The sequence below is a fragment of the Anastrepha ludens genome, chromosome 5 (genome assembly GCF_028408465.1).
Source record: "Anastrepha ludens isolate Willacy chromosome 5, idAnaLude1.1, whole genome shotgun sequence".
NCBI lineage: Eukaryota > Metazoa > Arthropoda > Insecta > Diptera > Tephritidae > Anastrepha > Anastrepha ludens.
Window position 1 is genome coordinate 73,195,225 of NC_071501.1, and position 19,758 is coordinate 73,214,982.

At 39.3% G+C, this 19,758-nt stretch overlaps 1 protein-coding gene across 1 annotated transcript in view; it reads left to right on the forward strand.

Moving 5' to 3' along the window:
- LOC128863179 (uncharacterized) overlaps window positions 1–19,758 on the forward strand; it is a 155,196-nt gene that overhangs the window by 28,134 nt on the left and 107,304 nt on the right. Inside the window, exon 2 of the mRNA XM_054102180.1 lies at window positions 5,263–9,815. Within this exon, the coding sequence (XP_053958155.1) occupies window positions 5,628–9,815 (4,188 nt within the window). The 5' untranslated portion in view covers window positions 5,263–5,627. The remainder of the gene's footprint in view (window positions 1–5,262; window positions 9,816–19,758) is intronic.

A 19,758-nucleotide genomic window follows, 5' to 3' on the forward strand; every position in this document is an offset into this window, starting at 1 on the left:
AACAAACATGGCATTTCTTTTTTTTTTTTGTTGAAAATGGAGTTATTCCTCAAGTTGAGAAAAAAAAGTTGGCTCTCAACTTGAACTCCAATGTGACTACTTATGTACTTAATTGGTCTCAAATACATTTTTGAAATAGTGGAATTATAATAGTAAAATAATGTCAATCGTATTTATTTGAAACGTCATACATAAAAATTTTTTTTTTCACTTTTTTACTGTTTCCTTTTCAATATACAGTTCAAATTATTTTGAAACTATAAAATATTAATTAATTGTTATAAACCTAAACGCATCGAGTATATTCGTATATACTGTTAGCGTCAAAAGAAAGTTTACACCATATTTTCAATTTGAATTATTTTTTTATAAAAATATAGTTCATACTAGTACAAAAACCGTATGAATCAAGGTTTCAAACTTTGAATAAAATTTTTCAAAATTGTGATTAAAAGGCTTTAAATATTTATGGATATTTGCTGAATTTTTATCAATTTTGTAAAAAGCTTGAAACTTTGCATAATACGGTCCTTGTTTTTTTTTTATAAAATTAATTAAACTAAGCTTGAATATGCATCGTTTTGAAATTCAATTTATGGTCTTACATTAAATAGAACTGAAAGGTTACAACGAGATTTTATTCGATTCGCTCTAAAACCTCTTCATTTCTCCGATCGACTACCACTCTACATTGTTTGGTGCATGCTAATAAGGCCTTTTGCCAATAGACGCACCCTTCAGTCCTTGATGTTATTTGTGGTTATGTTGATGAGTTTTAGTGACCATAAAATTTTTAGTAAGCACGGATTTTTTTAAAGCGACTAGTTGGATCTATATTTAAATCTAAGTTGCCAGAGTTTCAAAGGGGAATACTCCGGTATAACTACATCCTATGTACATAGGCTTTTTCATACCCCACAAAGAAAAAGTCCAAATTACACGAACTTGGTGGCCAATCCACTGGTCTGAGACGAGAGATAAATTGGTCACCAAAATGAAGACGCAGTAAGTCCATTATTTCATGCAATGTATGGCAAGTAGCGCCCTCTTGTTAGAACTAAATGTGGTACCATGGAGCGGATATAGAAACTTGGTCATACCATAAGAATGATATTTTTATTCAGAAAAACGAATAATTAGCCTATACTAGGTAGGTACGTGCATTAGGTTAACCAAACAATTTTTTGTTATTTTATTTAATAGAGCAAACTTTTTTTATTTTCTTGAGGCGGCAGGGACTCACTTTAAAAAAAATTTAAATTATTAATTTCACAGCAAAATTTTGTATTTTTTTGAGGCGGCAAGGAGGCGCTTTAAGAAATTGTTTATTAATATATATTATATATTTTTTTTTAATAAAGCATAGGGTGCAAGTTTTTGGGATATTTGTGAAAAGAAATTACAGCAGTGGTTTAAATAAAATTGACCTGTAAATATTTTACACCAAATATACGGAAAAGCACATTTTTCTCCAGGTGTTATGGTTATTTTCAAAGTAGTGAAAGCACTGCTAAGTATTAAACAAAAAAAAAATCAAAAATAGCTGGCTCATTTTTTATTTTTGTTGGTTTTTTGCTTTTTTCGTGGTTTTCTCCTTTGCTTTTTTTTTTTGTTTGTTATTTTTGCTTAGTTGTTTTCTCAGTATTCTCCTTCTTCGCCTTTTGTTTGCTTTTTTTGCCCATAGAACGAATTTAGTATGGATAATTACAATGGTAGTGTCAAGGAAAACATTTTTTTTTTGGCCACCCTAATCTACTTATGCATATGTACATATAACCCAAGTAACTTTTTAGTCATTCCACAATCGCTCACGCCTAATGTCTGCACTCTTACTAATCCATTTTCTACACAAACTCTTTCTTACCAACAAAGTGCTATTTCCCTTCATTTTGGAGAGCAGCAACCAGCTGCTTAGGACAATAAAGAATATGCGCTTAAAGTCTTACGTACAGGGGCACACATGTGATGGATACATATGTGTGCTTGAATGTCTTGAAGTTTGCTCTCGTTTTTTTGTTTTTGCTTCTCGCAGCCACATATTTATTGCTACATACATACGCAACTGTGTAATATGTTATAACTCAATTATCCATATTTGCATAGTTAATAGCTCGATAGTGTGAGTCCCTCAACTGGGACTATTAAGTGGCAGAAATAGATAAAAGCATAAGAACATCTCTGGCAAGAATAAAACAAGAGTTTGTGCAAATAGTTTGCGAGCGAAGGAGAATTTACTTATAGTTTTCGAAACAACATTTTTTTTTTTAGATTTTTGAGTGGAAAATTATTGAGTCTTAGACCAAAAATTTCTGCACGCACTTCAGTACAAAACCGAAATTTTAAATAAATAAGCGCAAAAAAAAATAAACATTTCAGCGAATAGAATAAGGTGGTTCTCTAAAGAAAAAATTAAGTGTAAGAAAATTATCAATGCATAAGATGCAGCCCCAGTACCTTCACGACATTTAATCTACACACTCGTAGCTGTGTTTACCGTCATTAGCCGATTGGCACAAAGCCAGAAAAGCTGGGTTTGCCATTTAATCCTCATTGCAGATGCTGTGAGAATCTTTCAGAGGAAATGACTGCTGAGCACTTTCTCTGTAATTGTCCGGGTTTGCCAGCTACACGACCAAGGTCACTGCTTTTTCGACAGCCTGTGGCAGTGATCCAACTTAATTCCATTGCCCTACTCCGTTACGCCGACAGCTCTGGTTGGTTGTAGATATCTGACCGTTGGAGGTCTCAAAATGGTATCAAAACGGAGCTTTAGTGCTACTTGGGCAGTGCCAGACTGGTATTTCAACCATTTCACCTACCTACATACTTACCTAAGATGTGGCAACTATCTCACTAAACACTTAGTGTTTTTCCAGAAAAAAAAACTTTATTTTGATTCAGATCCCACATCGGGTTTCAGACTACGTATATCATCCATTTTATGTTTTGGTATTTTTATTTTATGGGCTTAAGCCCATTTCCACAATACGTAGAACAACAAATTGAAGTATTTTCAATTTTATTTATTTGCCGATATCTTCACTTCAAGTACTTGTCCTTGAGTTCGCTAAATAAAAATAGGAGAGCTTAATATTTGAAGGCCATTACATCAATTTAATTCACCCACTTTCAGTAAAGTAAAAAACTAAATTTTGTTGCTGGCGAACTAGACGAACTAGGACTTAAGTTAAGGCTCATAGCTGAATAAATCACGAAAGGATTATCGAGACAACAAGTAGAAATTTCACCATTCATGGCCATAAAACTACTCATGACTTTGCCGAGACTTACAGCAGTAACACTGTGAAAATATATTTTCTTCAAGATACACATTAAACTGTTGGCCTAGGCATGTAGAAAAAAACTTCTTCTCCATTTGCAAATTCGGTTTCAAATTTGTATAAATTGTGATCAATATAGAGCTATGGGACTTCAAATTGAAATAAAATAACGAAAATTCAAATGGATTAGGCAATCTTTATTATTTTTGTGTAGAACCATTCATGACATTTACTTTTTAAAGAAAATCGCATTTAAGTGTTGGCCGCAATCGCACCTTAATTCGTCCATTCGTAAACACCAATTTTGAATGACTCGCTGAAGGACTTCGGTCGGCATCTCGTGAATAACTTGAGTAATGTTGGTTTCCATAGTTGCCAAGAGATAAATTGCTCACCGAAACGTCGACGCAGTAAGTGGCTTCAATTTCCGGTATAAAAAAGTCGTTTATCATGGCGCTATAGTGTTCGCTACACTGTTACATTGGCGCCAGTCCCGTCTTTAAAGAAATATGGGCCGCAGATTCCTCCAGGCCATAGGCTGCACCAAACGGTTGTTTTCAATGGATGTAATGACTGTTCTTGAATAGTTTCTGGTTGCTCTTTAGTACAAATATGGCAGTTTTGCTTGTTGACGTAGCCACTAAGCGGAAAACGAGCCTCATCTATGTATACCATAAGTTGGCCTGAGCGCGCGATGAATACTTTTCACAGAGTGTCGAATTTCGTAATACAATTGTACGATTTGTAAGCGTTGCTGAGACGTAAGTCTTTCCATGATAAAATGTCAATGAATTCTGAAAAAAATTGTGTATTAAATTTGACAATACTCACGCGTGATTTGTCAAAAGAACCCTATTGGAAAAAGTAGCTCCAATCTGATTACCCTTTATTCATTATGTTCATATAATATCCTTGACAAAATTGAAAAAGTCTCTTGACTCTTTCGTTTTTTTGCCTTGGCCAAAATTTCCAACAGTACCATCCACAGAATCTTCACCGATTCTAGCGTTGAAGTCTGCTTGAACAATAACAATTTCACATGATTTGTAAGTTTGATTAATTCATCAATCTCACCATTAAAATTCTTTATTTCTTCTTCCTTTTTATATGCTGTAGACGCATATAAATGAGTTTTATTAACAATGAGTGACCTCGCATTAATTTTTAATAAAAGTGTGCTGATTTAGGAATGAACCCTATAACGCATTTAGATCTTTCTTTGTTAGCTATGATGCCAAAGCCTTTTATAAGGTTCGCATTTTGATTTCCCGTATAGAATTTTTTTGTATTCTCTGATTTGGGTTCACCTCAGTCCGGTCACCATGTTTCGCTTATTCCAAGGATATCTCATTTAATCGATTCATTTCTGAAATTGTGTTGGTTAATTTTCCAGCCTCGTAGAGACTGCGGACATTGTTTGTTTGTTTTACCTCCGTTGATTCTTAGCAGCCTCGATTTGCCCGGCTGTGCTTGCATAATTTGTTTAATTGCATAATTTCTTGATACTAGTAAAGGGTAATCAAGTGAGGAGATTAAATAAGATCGATGTGTAAAAATTTAAAAATGCATTTTTCACATGTGAAATTGTAATTTTCGAAGTTTCCTACTCTTCGAGCCCATACAATAAATTTAACTGAAAAAAAAAGAAATTATTATAATTTAAAGAAAGTTAATTATAATTAACAATAATTTAATTCTAATTTAAGAAAAACTCCCATCATAATATATACACTTACTTAGTTAGCTGGTGTATTGGAAAAGAGCCAATGTTTATTGCTTGAATTTCTAAATAAACCAAATTTACTTTTTAAAGAGAAATGGAAAAGTTTTCAAAAGCCACAAAATCTAATTTTTTTAAATGTGCTTAGATTTACTGCTCACGGCGCTATATTCAATAAATTATATTACAAAATACCAATACAAATGCACCCCTGCCGTTTTAGCAGTAATTTATTTTTCTCTTTTTTCTTTTTATTACCAGCATCGGCCGGCTATAAAGCAATGTCATGCCAAAATTTAATGGCAAAAAGGTATGGTACACAAGTACAGGTAGCAAATACAGTATTTAAGTCGAGCACAACAACAAAACTTTTACAAATAACTGATGCAACAAAAAGCGCTTTAATATTTGGCGAAGCAAAGAACAACGAAAACGTTATTGCATTTGGTAGAGGCTAAAGGACACTCCGGGTGAGTGAGGTGCATTGGACGCCAACTACGCAACGTCTAGCGGAAACAGAGGAATAACAGGAAGTGTGAGGAAAACAGGAAACGCTGAAATAGCAAAAGCAGCACCAATAGAAACCCGAAAATAAGAAATAAAAATACAACCGAAATTCACCGGAAATGTTTACAAAAATGCAAAAATTTTGCATTTTAGCATTTCTAATTGCGCCAGTGTTGGTGTTTGCTGATGCAAATGGTTTCGTGGAGTCAGAGTCACTGCATGCGACAGGGCCAACGACGACACCAGCGATGGTGGGAGCGACGATGAGTGTTGCCGCGCAGGCGATGGAGGACATGCGGCAAAGCGTTGAAGCAAAAACTGCGCAGCAGCGAATGGTGGCAGCGGCGGCGGTAACCCAAACACTGGCAGCCACCACAACAGCAACAATCGCTACAACCGTGACATTAGCATCTTCAAATGCGCCTGCAACATTAACTACAACAAACGACGAGGACGAACTGGTTTTGAGCACCGCAACACCAACAATAGCAGCAGCCGCGTTAGTAGCCACGGATGAACAAGCAAAGCAGCAGCAAATACAAAAAAAACAACGGCACCAACAAGCGCAAAAGGGTGGAGGAATTGTCGCAAAAAAGCAAGTGGTCCCTTTTATCGCAAATAATGCTACGGAAGAGCCAACAACAACAATGCCAACCAAAATTAATGCAGCGGTGGTAGAGAAAGGCGCTATTCCACGCACACCCGCCACATCAACTGCCAGTGCAACAGCAGGCAGTCCGGCAAGCGAAATTACGGAAGTGCCAGCTGTGAATTTTGAGAGTAAATCACGTGCGAATACACTTCCGCCAGGCAATGGTGCAGCGAGCAGCAACAGAGGAGTGGCCGTGCCGAAGGCTGGCGAAAATGAAGCGAAAACACAAATCATCAAAAATGCAAAAGAGCTGGCTCCAAAACGCTTGGATGAGCGGGCGGATGTTCACGTAGATGAGCAGGACGAGCGCGCAGAATTGAGCAGGAAGAAAACTGAAACAGATGTTGCTAATAGCGGGCGCGGAGTTGAAAAAGAAGTATTCGTTGTTGAGCTAGAAGCGATCATTGGTGAAAGCGTAGGTGAAAGTTTTCTAAGTCAACTGACGGGACAGCAAAAAAGTGAAACAGTTACATCGAGGAATCCACAAGGGGAGCAAATAGGAGGGTGGCCAACGCAGGCGGGGAATACAAATCAGCAGGAGGCTGTAATAGACAAAAGTGGAGCATTATTTTCAAGGCATATCGATGACGTGGAAACGGTCGCAAAGTCACCAACTACGGAGGCAACCGCAGTACTAAACACCAGCGAACTCACGGGAAGCACACAAGCAACCCAGGATACGATGGATACTGGAAGGAAACTAAAGAATGGCATTAAATTGGCTGAAATTGTAACTGACGAGTATAAAGTAGCAGCTGACGCAGTATCCACCAAGCCAGTGAATAAGGAAGCGAAGTCAGAGCAGGCAAAACGCGACGGGGAAAGCACCGGGAAGAAGGCAACAATGGAGCCTACGCTAAAACAACAACAAGATGGTAAGCAACTAGGCCAACTTGTGCAACAAACAGGCACTCTACAACTACGACAACAGCAACATACAACACTAGTCAAACAAAAAGAGCAACAACAAAGTAAAGAAGAAGAACTTGAGCAACATCAACCAATCCAATTACGCCGCGAACAGCAAGCGAACAAAAACATGGAAAACGGACAGGTACAGCGACACAATGCGCACACCGCAAGCGAGATATATGCGGATAGCAGTGACAATAGGAGAAACATGAACAAAAAGCATACAAATAACAATAAAGCGAAGCATAGTGACCATGTGGGCTATACAACGCCAGAATCCACTACAGTTGGGTCGTTGCCGACTCTGCACTCCACACCACCCGCCCTCAATATAGTTGATCTATATCCCATGAAAATGGAGGATTTCAATCCAATTATACGTGACTCCAATGCGAAGTTGTTAAAAGTGCGTACAATCTTTAAGCCCGCGGAAAGCGATGAAGGGCCACCGGTTGTACCAGCTGCAGGGTGGTATGGTCACGCAAAACAAATGGGGGAAGTAGAACAGTTGCCAATGGTTGACGGTGAAATAGAGGAGCAGCAGCAGGAGAATTTATTGCCAAATGAAGTGGATGCAGCGAACAATATTATACAGCGCTACGACAACATCAATAATCTGGCCGCGCGCCACACCGTCAATCGTAGGCCAATCACGACAGCAAAAACAGCAGCAAATACTGTCGGCAGAGTAGCGGCACCTATTAGCCAACAGCAAGATCTGAGCCAACCAGATGCCATCAGTGACTTCACCGGAAAAGTGCTGGCCGAACAGGATGGTGTCATTACGGAAATCGAGCAAAAGTTTCGCTTGAACGAGTTTGCGGCGACAGCGACAGCAGACACAGTGACAACCACAACAACAACGCTGGTAGTGACAGCAAGTACAGCTACTCCGTCTGACATTACAACAGGCATGGAACGGCAGCTGGCGAACGGTAAATCGACCTATAGTGTCAACCATAAAATTCAACCACCCAAAAACATGAAAAATAAATATCCAAGCAATGGCAATAAAAATGATGGCAATGCACCGCAACGCTTGGCGCAACACGACTTCATTGAGCGACGCGTGAAGAAAAGTTTTGATTTTCCTATGCACCGCGCAGCCAGCGCCAGTGATACATTGACAATGCCACATGTCGATTTTGCCAACACAAAGTTCAATACAGGCAGTGGCGCCACACAAGCTCTAAGCGAAACCCCAGTTAGTGGCGCTGAGGGTGGTGGTGGCGCAATGAGGGCTGCACTTGGCACGCATCCTGAATTTTCAACGACAAAATTCTACAACAGCAAAGAACTCTACAATGAAATGATGCAACACAATCGAAAGCGACTGAAGGTGAAATCGAAGATGGTGCAGTCAATGCCAAGTGCAGTAACCGCAACCGCAACAGCAACACCAACTGATGCTACCACTATGCTAGGCACTGCAGCAGCAAAAAGTAGCAACACCAGTGCAGAGACTGCGGCAAGCAGATTTGCATTGCGTCAAAGCGCAAAGTTGAAAACTTCAAAATATGCGCCAGTCGCCGAACCGAGCAAACCAATTATGGGTGAAGTGAACATGAACTCGCAGCGCAGAGTCAATGGTGAAATCGTAAGCGAGAGTGCGGACAAGATTGACGCTACAGTCATTGCAAGCGGCGAGGCACAAAGTAGCGTAAAAGTCAAAAGTGCGGGAAAACAAACAGAAAGCACGCAAGGGGAGGCGGCGGAGCCGCTACAGAATCAGGAATGGATACGCAAGCAACAACAAAGTGCTCCACATAACATTCAGCTACAAAAGCAAAGTGCAACGCATGTCTACCCAGCGCTGACTCCAGCTGCCAACGATAGTACAGCCGACTTTTCAAAACTCGGTGATGACAAACCAACTAAGAAATACCAAAAAGAATTACAACGCGCTAAATTGCTACTCAAGTCAATTCTCCTGCAGACAAACGACAAAGGCGCTGGAACGAGCAATGCAAACACAACTGCCGCACACACAGCAACTACAACTAGTACAGCGAACAGCCAGCAATCCAACTTGCATGCGCCACCCACTGTCAGTGACGCATCAGCTGAACAGCTTAGTGCATTTAGCGGAATTGCTGCTGGCAAAGTTAATTTGGTTGCAACTGCCAAAACTTTTGACATTATGTCGCTACGACATAAAAGCAATGTTGTCACTCCCACATCAACTGCGAGCGCAGCTGTTGGCAATATTGACAGCAACGATGATGGCGCAATGACGAAAGGGCGTGCGAGTGCAGCTCAAGCAAAACAGGTTAATTTCGTTGGCGCTGACATAGTGCATGTGAAGCGTGCTAAGCCAGCACCAACTAGAACAACCAAAGCACCAGCTACAATAACCATAAACAGCAGAAGCACAGAGACAGCAGCAGTTGCAGCTACAACTACAAAACTGACTTCGACCGTTGCACCCCTGGATGACCGCACAACTCCTTCGCCGTTGATCTACCCATATCCACAGCAACACCGTCAACAGGCGACGCATTTAAGCCAACCGCATGACACCACTGCCGCACTCAGCAGCACCACCAGCACAACTTATCCAACCTCGTCTACTACCACCACCACAAACCTCTCTAAATCTCCCTCAAAGCCAATTGTGCGACCACGCATACTCAGCCCCTTGCAGGAGAAAATCAACTCTCTAGAATGTGAACTACAAAACGTGCCGAGCGATTCGCATTTGTGGCGTGGCAATGAGACGCATGAACTTCTGCTGCCCATTATGGTAAGTATGGCAATAGCCTTGATGCATTTTTGTATTTATTTTATTTGCTGAATCCGACATAAGCTTACGGAAATGAATTTATATTTGCAAACACATACTTTAGCGATATTGTTTTTGGTTTTTGTTAGTGTAGATACATAAATAAATATAAATAGGCTTACGTAAGCAATTCACGAGAGTTTTACGTGTATAAAATGTGTTTATTTATATTAAAATTTATGACAAATATTATGCCTCGGCTTAAAATCTCATTTAGGCTGAATTGCAATAGTTTTTTATATTGCGGCAATGCCAAAATTTAATGAAAAATACTATAAATCATCCTGGCCGGACACGAGCACACAAATAGGAAAGGAACTGTGATTGTATGCATAAGTGCGCTATTGGGCGTCACAAGCTTTCTTGCTTGATGGAAGGGTGACTACTAGAGATATCAAATTTTTTCGAATTATATGACCCCAAGATTTTTTGGGATCTCATTATATAATCCCGGAAAACTATTTCATAAATAACAAAGTAAAAGACAAATTAAGTTTACAAGAATTTAACCTTTCTGCGACATCCTTGGCACAGCAGTATAAGTTCGGAATTCGATAAGAATTTTTTTGATATTAAAGGGTGATCAATTTAGGATTTAAAGTGAAATACAAAAAACATCAAAAATTCAAATCATTTTTTGTAGAATCATTCACGACATTTCTGTAAAGATAATCCAAATGTTGACCGCAACTCCGCCGCAATTCGCTCATCTGTAAGCACCAATTATGAATGACTCGCTGGAGAACTTCGGTCAATATCTTGTGAATAACTTTAGTAATTGTGGGTTTCAGTGCCTCAATTGAAGCAGTATCCAAATACTACAATGTCCCGCATTGTATCCCGTGAGAACTAGTAAATCCTCTCTATCCGGACGCTTTCCTTGACGCTCCTCTAGAAGATAAATGGATACATTGTTTTGGCTTTCTCTGTAGCGGACAGTCGGTCCAGCATCACCTAAATAAGGTGCTCTCCCAGTCGTTTATAGTTGCCTTTATATCATATTTGGTAAGCCCGCAAAAAGGTGCTGATGATATAGATGAGCTTCGAAGTAGTACGTCTTCATAGCTATTCGCCCTCCATTTTTTGAGCCCAAAGACACCCACGCCAGTTCCTCCACCCAAAAGCGTCGACACGTCTGTGTACCAAATTTCCGAAATAGGCTGAATGTATGGACTACCTGTTTCCCAGAGCACCCGATCTACAAGTAAGCACATATATGGAAATTTCTAGAAATCTCGAGCGCAGCAATCAATATTGTAAAGAATTTTGTGAAGAGGTTAGCCGGAGATTAGATAACTAAAATGTCCCTAATATTTGTACCTGTAAGAACATGAATATTTTAACAATAGGTATTTTTTCTTGTTTGTGAAATAGTTTAATTGTTCTTATCATTTGGTATTACAAGAAACTGCAAAAAAAAAACATTAAATGTTTGTAAATTTCTACTAAATCTATTTAAAGTTCCAAAAATTGGGTTACCACTTTGCAGCTTATTTAATGGTATGATTTTTACTTTGTTTTTAATACATTGGGCCGCTGCTAAGTTTTGGGATGAAGCAAAAGAAGTGGCTTCTGCGCTATGGCCAAATTGGATGGCAACTTCTTCGTTGCATTTTCTCCTGCTTTATATATAATTATCAACTTTTCATTTAAATTTATTTCAAAAATCCTACTTTACTTAGGACTTTGCAGAGATTGCATGGAGCCTTTTCCTATTCTCATTTGATATCCATATCGAGCAGAAAAGCGCAAAGTTGCTCTTGCTTCTAAATTGTTTTGTATTTGGATGCAAATATTAATAAGTGGCTTTGCTTTTACTATATTATTATAACTAATGGAAACTTTAATCAAATTTATAAATATATGTAAGACCCATAAGCACTGCGGCAGTTCGCGAATATGCCTACTTGAAGCTTTTTATGCCTGTATCCGACGCTTCAACTCAACAGTTTCTTTCACTGCCACTATTTGGAAAGCTGTATTACTGAGCCACAGTATTGTTTAATAATTCGATTTACTTGCTCTCCCTTTTCAACTTTATTTGAAACAATTTACAGTTTTCGCACAATTCAATCCAATAAGAACTGCCCAAAATACAGAATTAAGCTTCGAAGTTCGAGTGCCCTAATTTGCTTCAATATTTCGGGTTAAAATGTTTTTGTTGGGAGAAAAACTATATCATTGAGAATACAACTCCTCGGGAACAATTGTGATTCAGCTCAATGAAAATTTTTAAAATTATTTATTTCCACTTATCCACAATTTTCGTGTTTTAATTACGAGCTCAAAGAACAAATTAAGTAATTGCCTTTATTTATTTGTTCATATTTCGAGCTCGATTTGAAGTCATCTTCAGGAAGTCTTGGCCGTGCCTGGTCAACTATTATCGGCCTAACTGGTTATCTATACCAAAACGTAAGTATTTAGTACGGCTACCGGATTACGGTATTGTTTTCAAAGTTGAGGCAGCCGCAATTAAAGAAGTAGTGAATTGGTTGCTTACGTCTGCAAATACTGTAAGGGTGTTAAATATCTACTCCGATAGCCAGGAGGCAATTAGGGCTGTCGACTCGTTTATGCTTTCGAAATTAGTCGGGGAATGCCTCATTTTTCTCACGACTGCATCCGAAAACTTCGATATTAGGCTCATTTGGGTCCCCCGTTACAGTGGCATAACGGAAAAATGCTGAGTTGATAGTGTATCTAGTATCGATAGAGCTGGAAATCCAATCCGCATTCCAGCGCTTGGGAGGTAGTACGAGTGGCCTCAAAGTCATCAGCTTTCCTGTCAGTACTGATTTTGCCAACCTATTGTCGGCCATGTTTAGCACGTGATTTTTTCATTCCCTTCTTCGTCTTCGGCTTCACCTAACAATGTAGTGAGCTTCAGCTAACAAAGCCGCAACTCTTGCATTATCCGGGCATTGTCCGTTAGGTATCCATGCCGTGAGACTTGGGATTTCCTCCAATTATTTCTGCAAAAGCTGTCTGGCGGATGAGGTGGAATCATCTCTGCACCTACTGCTCAGCTGTCCTCCTCTCATCGGTTTAAGATTCAGTCAACTGGGCACTTTTTTGCTACACCTGGGAATAGCAAGTTTAGGCATTACACACCGGCTGAATTTGATTAGTAGCTTGAAGCGGTTAACGCAAAGTTATTAGTCAATATTTGGTCATCATCCTCTAGTATAAAGACCTTTCTTCCTTCTTCGGCTTTTGTTTTTCCCATCTCTTTTCTTTTGTATGGCACCACGATGGATGAATTTTAGGCTTTGTACAAGTGGGCCCTCGCGTGGGCAGCCATTTATCCTTACCTAATCAAAGTATTTAATAACCCTCCCTAGATGTTACCTGTTAGGTCCGACCGACAGAAGGGACTGTAGCCAGCTGGTTTAACTGATGACGGCCTATTTTCTATGGACGAAGCACAGTGCACTCTGTCCAACATGTGGAGAGTAGGTTGAGACGGCGGACCAATTTCTGTGCATCTGCCCGGCCTTCTCTCGAATCAAGCTTGAGGTCTTTGGCATTGATGTGTTAAGAAGCGACCACCTTGGCTCCTTGGTACCTCAAGATCTACTCAGATCTCTTTGAAGGTCGGGTAGATTTAAAGAAAATTATAATGGGATCCCGAGTGCAATACAATGGACTTAACTGTGCCTGAGTGCTGTACCTGCTAGTCTGTCCCCACAAAAAACCCTCCCTACAAGCTGAAAATTTTATGTGGCGAAATATGCAATGTGTAATATACAACTTCACTGGATAATAGTGGATGTTAATTATTAGGGAAAATTCCAAAAACTACTGAAAAGGGGTGTGATACCAAATGTTAACAAAATATAACTGCAGAATTCACTTGCATGCATAAATTCTCAATACAACAACACTATATTACTTTTATACTAACATCCATACAAGTACCGTTCCTATTGACTCGTACAAGGGTCAATATAAGTGTGTAGTATAAGTAAATAAGCAGCAGCTGTGGCGCTACTCGACAGAACTGCTCTCACACACAAAGGGTGGAGGTCAGCAAAAGATTGCTGTTAATTAAAAAGCATTCAACGCTTCAGCAATCAAACAAACTGCCCGCAGCAACAAGAATGCACAGATAGTAACTCACACGTACATACTCGTATATATTTTGAGCAGCAACTGCGTAGCACGTATCTAAAATGAAATATGAAAGAGGTCAGTACAATTGGAAAATTGTTGTTGCTAGTTAAGACACGCTATGAACTAGAAGTAAGTGAAAGAGAAATTTATATGTGAGCGATCAAAAGATGTAAAAGAAGAAAATTTAGCTCGATTTTGTTGAAAGATGTAAAAGGACGAACAAGCGTTCCTGTCAGTGTGTTACACATACACGCACAGATTTATTTATACTCGTATATGTACATAGGTACTTACATGTTCACATATGTGCCCTTAGTATGCATATGCATTGCTTAAATAACTAAAGTACTAAAACTTATTGACAAGTTTTCACAATATTAAATTCTATTAATCTTTTTTTCATCAAAATGTTATATATGGTAGTTCGTTCTCCTACAAAATTTATATAAATTGTAGTTTTTAATTGTGTGCAAATTAGAAGAAATACACACCTTTTAATGGGAATTTTTAGAAAAATTCTGGACTAATTCACTATTTTTAATAAGAATTTTTAGGAAAATTCTGTACTTGCAATTTTATAGTCCCTTGAATTTCGATAAATAAAGTGCAAATTTTAAGTGTCTCAAAGTTCAAGTGGCTATTGAGAATTTTTGCTAATAGGTTGGGCATTTTCTTTCGAAAAAGTTTCGAACATTCACAATATGGAGAAAACGCGCAATACGAGTATTATGAGCGAAAAAAAATTATCAAAAATCAAAGCAATTTTTGAGCTACTTCAAACTTGCACCTTATTGCTTTGAAATTGAATGAGCTTTAAAATTGCGAACACAAAATTTTCCTAAAAATTATACAATATATATATATATATTAGGCCGGGTCGATTTGTGGGGAGGCAAAAAAATCGCCCATTGCTCTATGAAAATCATATTCTAGGGATCAAAATAAGAAACTTTGCCGAAGGAACCATACCTCTAAAACGAATTCTGATGTCCCCCAATTTAGGTCGAACTTTTAGTGTCTTTTGTGGGGAGGCAAAAAAATCGCCCATTGCTCTGTGAAAATCATATTCTAAGGATCAAAATAAGAAACTTTGCCGAAGGAACCATACCTCTAAAACGTATTCTGATGTCCCCCAATTTGGGTCGAACTTTTAGTGTCTTTTGTGGGGAGGCCAAAAAATCACCCATTGCTCTGTGAAAATCATATTCTAAGGATCAAAATAAGAAATTTTGCCGAAGGAACCATACCTCTAAAACGAATTCTGATGTCCCCCAATTTGGGTCGAACTTTTTAGTTTCTTTTCTCATGTAAAGGCCAAAAATGGTGATATTTTGAAATGATTGTATGGGGAACCCCCCAGGGGAGGGCCACTGGCATGGGTGAATCGGGCGTCCAAAGTTAGGGGGGGTCGGTCATACATTTGGACTCGATTGGAGCGCTCTAAATGGATGAAAGTGGGATTTTTCGAATATTATATATACAATTGGCGTGTACACCCCTTTTGGTTGTTTGGCCGAGCTCCTCCTCCTATTTGTGGTGTGCGTCTTGATGTTGTTCCACAAATGGAGGGACCTACAGTTTCAAGCCGACTCCGAACGGCAGATATTTTTGTGAGGAGCTTTTTCATGGCAGAAATACACTCGGAGGTTTGCCAGTGCCTGCCGAGGGGCTACCGCTATTAGAAAAATGTTTTTCTTAATTTTGGTGTTTCACCGAGATTCAAACTTACGTTCTCTCTGTGAATTCCGAATGGTAGTCACGCACCAACCCATTCGGCTACGGCGGTGATATGAATCTTTTTGAAATTTGCACAAAATCTAGAGCTTGTATTAGGTTGGCAACTAAGTAAATGTAGATGTTTTTTAGAAAATCAAAGACAATTTTTTCATGGAACTAAATAACTTTATTCTGTAATGTATTGCCCATTTTGATCAATAATCTTTTGCCAGCTAGCAGTTAGCATCATAATCCCACGTTCATAAAACGTCTCGTTTTTTATTAGCAAAAAACTAAATCAGGTACTATTTGACATCATCATCATCATTAAAATTTTTACCGTTCCAGGAGTTTTGTAAAGATCGAATGAAAAAATAATTAGATGGTGCAAGGTCAGGAGTATATGGGGGATGTGGCAAACATCCCAACCAAGCTCGGCTCCTGCCGAGTGGCCAAAGATGTGTGTGGCCTTGCATTGTCATGATAGAATACAATACTTTTTCGATTTGTCGCCGCTTTTCTTCAATTGCATTGTTTATTTCGTTAGCTGTTCAGTGCAGAGATCAGAATTGATCACTCGGTTAGGTGGTAAAACTTCAAAGTAGATAATTCCTTTGTAACCCCACCAAACTGATAACAAAACCTTCTTTTGATGAATATCAGCTTCTGATGTAGTTTGAGTTGGTACACCTGGCCTGCTCCACGATCTTTTTCTCTACTTCTCTTCTTAATTGGCGCAATAACCGCTTACGCGATTTTGGCCTAGCTTAACAAAGCGCGCCAGTCGTTTCTTTCTCGTGCTAACCGGCGCCAATTGGATACACCAAGTGAAGCCAAGTCCTTCTCCAACTGATCTTTCCAACGCAGAGGAGGCCTTCCTCTTCCTCTGCTACCACCAGCAGGTACCGCATCAAATACTTTCAAAGTCGGAGCGCTTGTATCCATTCGGACGACATGACCCAGTCAACGTAGCCGCTAGATCTTTATTCGCTGCGCTATGTCTATGGCGTCGTAAAGCTCACATAGCTCTGCGATATTCGCCGTTTCCAACGTGCAAAGGTCCAAAAGTTGTCTACTTAGTCCAAAGTAGCACTTGTTGGCAAGAGAGATTCTGCGTTGGATTTCAAGGCTGACATTGTTATCGGTGTTAATACTGGTTCCTAAATAAATGAAGTCTTTTACAACCTCGAAATTATAACTGTCTACAGTGACGTGGGTGCCGATACGCGAGTGCGCCGACTGTTTGCTTGAAGACAGGAGGTACTTCGTTTTGTCCTCGTTCACCACCAAACCCATTCGCTTTTATCCAGTTTGGAGAAGGCAGAACTAACAGCGCGGTTATCGGCCTTTCTTTCAGCGGCAGCATGACATTCCTCGTCGTACCAATTGTTTTTTCGGGCTCGCCGGTATCCGATTTCTTCGTTGGCGGTTGTACGTAGGGAACGAGAAATGTTGCTCATTGCTCGTGCATGCCGGTTTGTTGGGCAGTGGTCTCTGAGAGCAGGAGTGAGAGTCGAATGGCGAACATTCCTTGCGTAGGTAGATGTACGTTTTTTGCTGCACAGAGGCGGATGCGCAGTTTGGCTGCAACAACTTCAACTAGAAGACCAGAGCGTTTTTCATCTTTGAGTGAAAAATTACCAGATCGAAATTAGGCAAACCAATTTTGACACTGCCGTTCTTTCAAGGCTTCGTCACCATAAACAGCGCATAACTTTTGACGAGCTTGCGAAGCGGTTTTCCCTTTGCGGAAATAAAAAAGCAAAATAGGACGAAAATTATTGATTTTCCATGATTTCAACCAACACCAACCGAAAACTACGCAACCGATCAAAACTTTTTTTTTTACTGACTGACAGCTGAATTGCCAACTATCAAATAACAAAATGTATTTTACATTTGTACTACGTCTGCAAACCTAAAAATTCAACTGAAGCCATCTATGAGTGAAATCCGCATTTACTTAGTTCCCAATCCAATATTTATATGAATTTTACGAGAGAATAAACTATATTTTGATAAAAAATAAATATGAAACAAATCAATTGTCAGAGCTTTTCATGACCTCGCTGCACCTATTTCAATATAAGTCGAAAAGTTGTGAAAATAGTTCAATCAAATTTTCAGAGATTACTGAGGCTGAACTATTAGTGAAAAACTGATTTAAGTCCCTGAGCTAAGTTATTTACTTCACTGTATATATAAAATTATATAATAATTCTCCATCCAAGTACTATAAACAAATAATATTCACATGAATTTGCGCGCCCTGCCCATTAAATGAAATTCGGTAAAAGCAGAAGAATTTTCAAATAAAACCTTCATTCTTGAATTGTTTGAGAACGGAATTACTTGATTTACACGAAAATAAACACAATATAAAATTGGAACAGCTGGACACTTTGTGCACACAGAACACACAATCAAACGTACGTTTGCATATGCATTCCCAAGCACTTAAGGAAGCAAAGATAAGCGCAGACACTGAGAGCTCAAACGGATACGTGTGAGTATGCCCTTTAGGAAATTGTAGCTTTTTTTTTTTTTGATTTTGTGATCATTTTCCATATGGCATCAAAGTAGTATTGGAGCCCGTACGATGTCTCACAAAACCTAGAAAGACAAGGTATACAAAATATTTTTTTTTTTCAATTTTTGTATGTATATCTGGCTTACTGAACAAAGCACCTACTAAAAAGTAATTACAACCTTTATTTGCAATTAATTGTACTTTTTCTCTCGTACCTACTACGGTGGTAAGAATAAAAAAAAATTATTAGGAAAACGGTGGCTTCTCTATTTTCACTATATTGGGTGCAAATAGATCCTTGTCCATCCTCAGCCCCTCAAGTGAGCACTGAATGGGATACAACATTTAAAAACAGAGCCCGGTGAATTTTTTCACGAATGATTCGAAAACAGGCTTAAATGTTTTGGTAGGAGTCCACTGAGTGAAAATAATTTGCCGACACACTCCTCCCGGCCTGAAACCTTAATTTAAATTTCAGTATCGCTGAAGTTTTTCTAAGTTGTTATCAAAGAAGTAGTATTACAATTTAAAAATATTTTATGAACAGCGCAAAAACTGTTATGGCGGTAAACATTTACTCTTGTGTGCGACAATCAAGATGCATTTCCACCGACTTGTTCTGCTTGATTGCGCGACAATCGCCTAAGTGACTTGCACCGAGTTTAACAAGGCGCGCAAGTTGTTTGTTCCTAGTGCTAGCCAGCGTCAGTTGACACACTCCGTGAAACCACGTTCTTCCCAACCTGAAATTTCCAACACAAAGGAAGACTTCATCTTCTTCTGCTACCCCGCCCCCGCTGGTACTTCATCGCATGCCTTCACAGCTGGAGCCTTTGCATCTATTTGGACGACATGTCTTAAGCAGCGGAGCTGCTGGATCTTTATATACTGTGCTAGAGCTCATTGTTGGATCTTCTACGCGCAATGGTCCAAAATCTGTCCGTACAATATTTTCTCGAACACTCCAAAGGCCGTTCTATCGAATGTTTTCATCTTCCTCGGCTAAAACCCGGTAATGTCACATCGAATTCTTTCACAACTGGAGCGTTTGCATCTATTTGGATCACATGTCTTAAGCAGTGGAGCCACTGGATCTTTACTCGCTGCACTATTACTCATTGGTGCATACAAGAGCCGATAAACCGGCTGTTTTGTAATGTTTTCATCATGCAAGCTTCTACGCCATATAATAGAACAGGCATGATGAAGGGCCTCTATAGAGGAATTTAAAATTATAACTGTCAAAAGTGACGTGGGTATTGGGTGACTGTTTCGTCTTGTCCTCGATCACCACCAATTTCAGCTCCAGAAAAAGCGAAGCGAACGGCAGGGTTGTTAAGCGATGCATTCGAAATTCGTCGAGAAATTACTGACTTACCTTTCGGTCTTCTAAGTTGATAAGCTAGGCCCAGAACAATCGAAGTAGTGTCTCTGGGATATGTGGATCTCGTGTCAGCTCAGAAAACGCGTGAGCAATAAAACTGAGATGCAAAGTTGCAAGGCTCTTTTTGTCACAGCTGACACGAAGATGATCTAGGGAGC